Genomic DNA, 6,712 nt, shown 5'->3' on the forward strand with positions numbered 1-6,712 from the left:
TTTTTATATTTGATACTGAGAAGTATTCTATTGATGATAGAAATTATGAAATAGTTATTTATTTACAGAATAAGAGTTAGAGATATCAATGAAGCCTTTAAAGAATTAGGGAGTATGGTCTCATTACACTCAGGAAACAGTCAGCCACTGACAAAACTAATGGTCTTACAGCAGGCTGTAAATGTGATAACATCACTAGAACAACAAGTCAGGGGTTAGTAACTTTTTAAAATAATGTTTTTACAGCAGGGGTAAAATGTGATTATATCACTAGAACATCAGGTCAGGGGTTAGTAACTTACTAAAATGATGGTTTAACAACAGGGGTAAAATGTGATTATATCACTAGAATAACAGGTCAGTGGTTAGTAACTTACTAAAATGATGGTTTAACAACAGGGGTAAAATGTGATTATATCACTAGAACATCAGGTCAGTGGTTAGTAACTTACTAAAATGATGGTTTAACAACAGGGTGTAAAATGTGATTATATCACTAGAACATCAGGTCAGGGGTTAGTAACTTACTAAAATGATGGTTTTACAGCAGGGGTAAAATGTGATTATATCACTAGAACATCAGGTCAGGGGTTAGTAACTTACTAAAATGATGGTTTTACAGCAGAGTGTAAAATGTGATTATATCACTAGAACATCATGTCAGGGGTTAGTAACTTACTAAAATGATGGTTTTACAGCAGGGGTAAAATGTGATTATATCACTAGAATAACAGGTCAGGGGTTAGTAACTTACTAAAATGATGGTTTTACAGCAGGGGTAAAATGTGATTATATCACTAGAATAACAGGTCAGGGGTTAGTAACTTACTAAAATGATGGTTTTACAGCAGGGTGTAAAATGTGATTATATCACTAGAACATCAGGTCAGTGGTTAGTAACTTACTAAAATAATGGTTTTACAGCAGGGTGTAAAATGTGATTATATCACTAGAACATCAGGTCAGTGGTTAGTAACTTACTAAAATGATGGTTTTACAGCAGGGTGTAAAATGTGATTATATCACTAGAACATCAGGTCAGGGGTTAGTAACTTACTAAAATGATGGTTTTACAGCAGGGGTAAAATGTGATTATATCACTAGAACAACAGGTCAGGGGTTAGTAACTTACTAAAATGATGGTTTTACAGCAGGGTGTAAAATGTGATTATATCACTAGAACATCAGGTCAGTGGTTAGTAACTTTTTAAAATGATGGTTTTACAGCAGGGGTAAAATGTGATTATATCACTAGAACATCAGGTCATTGGTTAGTAACTTACTAAAATGATGGTTTTACAGCAGGGGTAAAATGTGATTATATCACTAGAACATCAGGTCAGTGGTTAGTAACTTACTAAAATGATGGTTTTACAGCAGGGGTAAAATGTGATTATATCACTAGAACATCAGGTCAGTGGTTAGTAACTTACTAAAATAATGGTTTTACAGCAGGGGTAAAATGTGATTATATCACTAGAATAACAGGTCAGGGGTTAGTAACTTACTAAAATGATGGTTTTACAGCAGGGTGTAAAATGTGATTATATCACTAGAACATCAGGTCAGTGGTTAGTAACTTACTAAAATGATGGTTTTACAGCAGGGTGTAAAATGTGATTATATCACTAGAACATCAGGTCAGTGGTTAGTAACTTACTAAAATGATGGTTTAACAACAGGGGTAAAATGTGATTATATCACTAGAACAAGTTAGGGGTTAGTAACTTACTAAAATGATGATGTTACAGGAGGTAAAATGTGATTATATCACTAGAACATCAGGTCAGTGGTTAGTAACTTACTAAAATGATGGTTTAACAACAGGGGTAAAATGTGATAATATCACTAGAATAACAGGTCAGGGGTTAGTAACTTACTAAAATAATGGTTTTACAGCAGGGTGTAAAATGTGATTATATCACTAGAACAAGTTAGGGGTTAGTAACTTACTAAAATGATGATGTTACAGGAGGTAAAATGTGATTATATCACTAGAACAAGTTTGGGGTTGAGAATATCCAGTTACCATGGTTTGAATTTACCGGTCGGCAGAATAGGGTTCAATAAAGATCCAACCATATCAACTAATGTTACTAAAAGGACGACATACTAAGAACACATTATACAAGAACCATAACTCTTGTCTTTCTCATCAATTTCTACAAAAATTGCCTACCATTTCTTTTTCTCATGCATTTCCTAAAGGCCGTTTTCGAAACAACCTCATATGAAGGCTTTTTTTAAAAATATAAGTAGGATATTCCATTTTACTGCATTTTCTTGTTACTGATGTTTGAGAAGGGAGATAACTGCTAGAAACATAGGACATGCAGTGTATAACACAGAGACTGACTTGAAAGTTTTAAAAAATTATTGGTCATCCCAACTCATATATAAAATAACAGTAAAGATAAGCAATAATATTGTATATTTACCAGGATTTGTAGATAAAATAAACTTTAGACAACTGTTTATTGCTATCAAAGATGATTCATGTGAAAATTTATTCATTTTTTTTTTGTTAAATAATATTTGGAGCACATAATATTACATGTAATTTTCTATTTTCAGAGCGAAACCTGAACCCGAAGGCTGCTTGTCTGAAGCGTCGAGAGGAAGAAAAGGGAGATGAGCTCCCAGGGGGGCGGGGCATGAGTGCAGACGAACTGGCTGCTGCACAACAGATGGCAGGTAAGGTACGCAACTTGTTGCTACCTTTATTGTCAGAAGATCTAGATATGGACTGCTAGCAGGTAAATCACATGATTATCATGTGATCACTAGTCATGTGACTTAAGATGAGGGTTGGTGTAAGTCCAAAGGGAATTATTTATATCTTTTGGCATAATCTGTTGATATTGGGAAAATAACTGTTGAGAACTTATTCAAAATTAAGTTATCATTTAATCCTTTAGTAAGTACTTGGAATTTCTAATTGTCTTGAGTTTCATTCTTCTTAATTTGTTTGCAATGATTAGAAATATTGTCTGAACAACTTTGTCCTGATAGACATGAAAACTGTTCTTGAAATATTTGATTTATCTTAGTAACTTGCGTGTCTTTAGCTGTAAAGCTTACAAAGACCCTTATCTAATTGTTGTATTTCTTCTTTATCTTTGGTATAGGTTTCTCTCTGACTGCTAGCATGTCATATCTCCTACTTTATCTCGCTAGTTCTACATGATTAACGATTCTCCATAATTTTGTTGAACAGATTTTCTTATTGTTAGCCTAATAGAATCAAATTTACCAGTTGTTTAAGTACATAACATGCAGATATATAGTTTTCACATTGTGTAGTTTCAGTTCCTTTTGTCATGACCAAGTAACACCTAAAGCAGAAAAAAAATCACAAGGAGCCTGATAGGGCAAGATGTGATGTTCTGTAGAGATGTTTAACACTGGTGTTATTCTATTTAATAGGGTCATAACAGTTGTTTTGATGTAACATCATTAGAAATTGCAGCTTGTTTTAGTTTCAAATCGGTAGCTTGAGATATAGAGAGAAAAAAAATCAGGCTGAACAAACATTGTAAAAAACGATAATAGTTGTAGATTAATTGCATTATGGTCAAAGTTACTGAATATTAGGAGTTTTGTATAAACTGATTTTCTTAAAATATTTTACACAGAAGATTGTCAAAAATGTCTTGAAACATAGGACTGTATGTTACAAGGGGTCAAATGTATAATTTGTTGATGGAGAGGAGCCTGTAACTTTATCATATCTTTGCCTGTAAATTTTCTATCACACTTGTTCTTGTTCTTGCACTTTTTACAGCATGTTTAATTATGGCTTATAATAAGTTTGATCATTATTGACCTATTGAACCATATCTTTATCATTACCTCAAGTGACCCTATTTTAGGGTTTTCCAGATTGTGACATATGTTATAATGTTGTTTGTTGATTTACTTATTAAATTTTGAATTAAAAAATTAAGGAGGTAGACCTAGTGTAAGGGACATAACTCTTGAAATCAGTGATATGTTTGTATTGTATTCAACTTCTTCAAAGCCTTTCAAGCTTTCCTTTGACACATAATGAAATCAGTCAAAATTACTTTGATGCTTACATGATGTGGATGTAAAATGCTGAATACAAACATTTCAGTGATTTGTAAAAGTTGTGTCCCTTACCTCAGGTCTACCGCCTTAAATTATAAGGAAGGATTGTAATCTTTGTCTATTCTATTTATAGTAACCTAAACGCATGTGGTGCACAATTGAAAATAATATGCTGTAGGCATTGTTTAGTGTGCACCACATGATTTAGGTTATTTCTTCATGGACTGCAAAAATATTTCAATCATTCTTTAGGTTTTACAGTGGCACATTTGTTGTGTTTCACCATAATAAAGCACAGATTTGGGAGAAAAAAAAACAACTTTGACAAATTGTCGATGATTTTAAGAAAGAGATATAATATCGTTATGAATCAAAATTTTAACTAATATTCGGAATGTAAAAATTGGAATTCTATAGCATCTGTAGTAAACTGTCAGAAATTCAAATACAATGTAACTTTGTAAAACTCTCAAAATCAAAATTTCCATGGTTTAATACACATTTGTTGTGTATGATAATTTGAGTTTACTTTGGGACATAAATAGCATATGATTTCATACAAATGATGATCATTTGTTACATCCATCCATAAAACTAAATGTGCATATAATTTGAGTTAACTTACTATTTTTAGTGATGTATGATGTAGAACTAACAAAGATTTTCTGTTACAGCGAGTCCGTCCATTGGGAACAGAGTAGGAACAATGCATGGCAATTATTCTTATATGTCAGGACAGGAAAACAACCCGCTGTCTATATCAGATAAATACGGGGATGTTAAATACGATTGTCGTGAAAGTCCTTCCAAATCTGTCATGGACGGCCAACAGACTTTACCCACAATGCATCATAACATGTATGGGATGATGCAGGACCAATGTGGACCAGACATATCGTGTCTAGCTCAGAGCATGTCGACAGACTCACAGCACGAATCGAACAACTGCTAGCGTCACATTTAGTGGTTGTGCTGGTGGGTGTCTGACTGACCATAAAGATTAACTGATGCACTGGGCCTGGGCTTTCTTGTTATACTGCTAACATCAGCCAGTCTGTTGCTATGGCAATATCATTGTGGGTCACATGTTCAGCATCTGAAGTTGTACATTATTTTGTTACTATTTTGTTGAAATAGACTATTGTTGCCATTAGGATCTGTTAGAGAATCTCAATTTTGAATTTCCCATGTCATATTTTCACATTGTGTAGTTTCCGTTCCTTTTGTCATGACCAAGTAACACCATTATTCATCCTTGACCAAAATTGTTTATTGCCAAAATCAACTTTTTGCCAAGCAAATCATTTTAATGTAACATGCGAATTTAAGCAATAGATGGAAACTGGATTCAAAATTTAGATTCACTTTACATGGAGTGTGAGGGTTGAATATTCAAGATTAATCATATCCTTTGTTACTATTGATTAATCATGTTTATCAAATATTTAAATAATCATGTTTATCCAATTAGATAATCATGTTTAAGGTGTCACAGACTGATTAATCATGTTCATTAAGTTCAAAGGTTAAATGTTTATGGATCTGTGTTATACACTGATGCAATAAAATTGTGTTTATATTTTTGTTACTAATGATGGTTGTAACTTTAAGTGCTTATTTGTGAATTATTTAATTAAGTTTTTGTAATATATCTTTAGATTTTTATAGGATTATGAAGGCACTGTCTATTGATTGTGTGTGTATGAGTGAAGTCAGAAATAATCATCCATTTCACAAAAAAGTTGTAAGTGAAGTGGTGTCAGCCAGATTTTTATGAATGTCCCACTACTATGACATACATGTAATATTTCTACTACACAGACGTCTTTTTTTATATTTTTGGCCTACTGATTCTACCTCTGGTACATTTTTACAAAATGATAATTTTGATTCCTGTAATAGAATGTGGGCAGAAGTAGAATTTGATATCAGTGCCTAGAACTTGACAATTATTTTACACTGACCACATTTTGTGGAATTGATCCTCTCTGAAAACAGCCTTTATTACTGGAATGGTAAATAAAAGCTTAAGTGTTTGATAGAATTAAATTTACAGATTTATATATACTTTCTTATTTCAGTGATAAAATACACAATTACTATGTCATAATCTCATATAAATGAAGTACAGTACAGCCCATGCTGATCTTGTCATTTTCACTGGTCTTTTGTGCATTACTATCAGATAACTGGCATCGTTATAAGACTTATGTGCACACAAGTCCTTTTGGTTTGTTAAGGATTGTACGCAAGTCTTAAGAGTGCATTTTAAAACCATGCCCAGATCCCTGTAAACTTAGCCAGGCTGATTATTCAACTTTATCATGGTAGCAGAATAAGGATGGACATTTTTTGCTAGAAATTTAAGGCCCCGTTAATGTCTATGTCAGTTCTTTGTTTATATTCACAGATTTTATTGCTTTGGCTTTTTGCCAGTTTGCATGAGAAAATCAGTTCAGTTGAGATTATCTGTATATAACTGAGGTCTTAATATGGTTTTTATAGTCCTTGTGTGGAAAGTTTAAACAAAAAAAAGAATATAAAGCTTCCTGAACAATTAGTAAAGCATTCACCACGAGGATGAGTGAAAATAACACAAGCTGTAGTGTATCTCAGATCCTACCACTTCTATTGAATAACA

At 32.9% G+C, this 6,712-nt stretch overlaps 1 protein-coding gene across 14 annotated transcripts in view; it reads left to right on the forward strand.

The window, feature by feature from the left end:
- The window catches only part of LOC148597582 (transcription factor 12-like), a 74,732-nt gene extending 68,521 nt beyond the window's left edge, over positions 1 to 6,211 (forward strand). For 10 of the 14 annotated variants that reach the window (XM_088564036.1, XM_088564041.1, XM_088564044.1 and 7 more), the window contains 3 exons: positions 69 to 214; positions 2,575 to 2,694; positions 4,746 to 6,211. In XM_088564036.1, coding sequence (XP_088420162.1) covers positions 69 to 214; positions 2,575 to 2,694; positions 4,746 to 5,023 — 544 coding nt within the window. In that variant the 3' untranslated portion in view covers positions 5,024 to 6,211. Of the gene's footprint in view, positions 1 to 68; positions 215 to 2,574; positions 2,757 to 4,745 lie in introns of all 14 variants that reach the window. The other 4 variants (XM_088564048.1, XM_088564047.1, XM_088564046.1 and 1 more) reach the window with 4 other exon arrangements.
- Positions 6,212 to 6,712: the final 501 nt, after the last annotated feature.

Source organism: Perna viridis, chromosome 15 (assembly GCF_037379345.1).
Source record: "Perna viridis isolate PV_CMFRI_1.1 ecotype Kerala chromosome 15, ASM3737934v1, whole genome shotgun sequence".
NCBI lineage: Eukaryota > Metazoa > Mollusca > Bivalvia > Mytilida > Mytilidae > Perna > Perna viridis.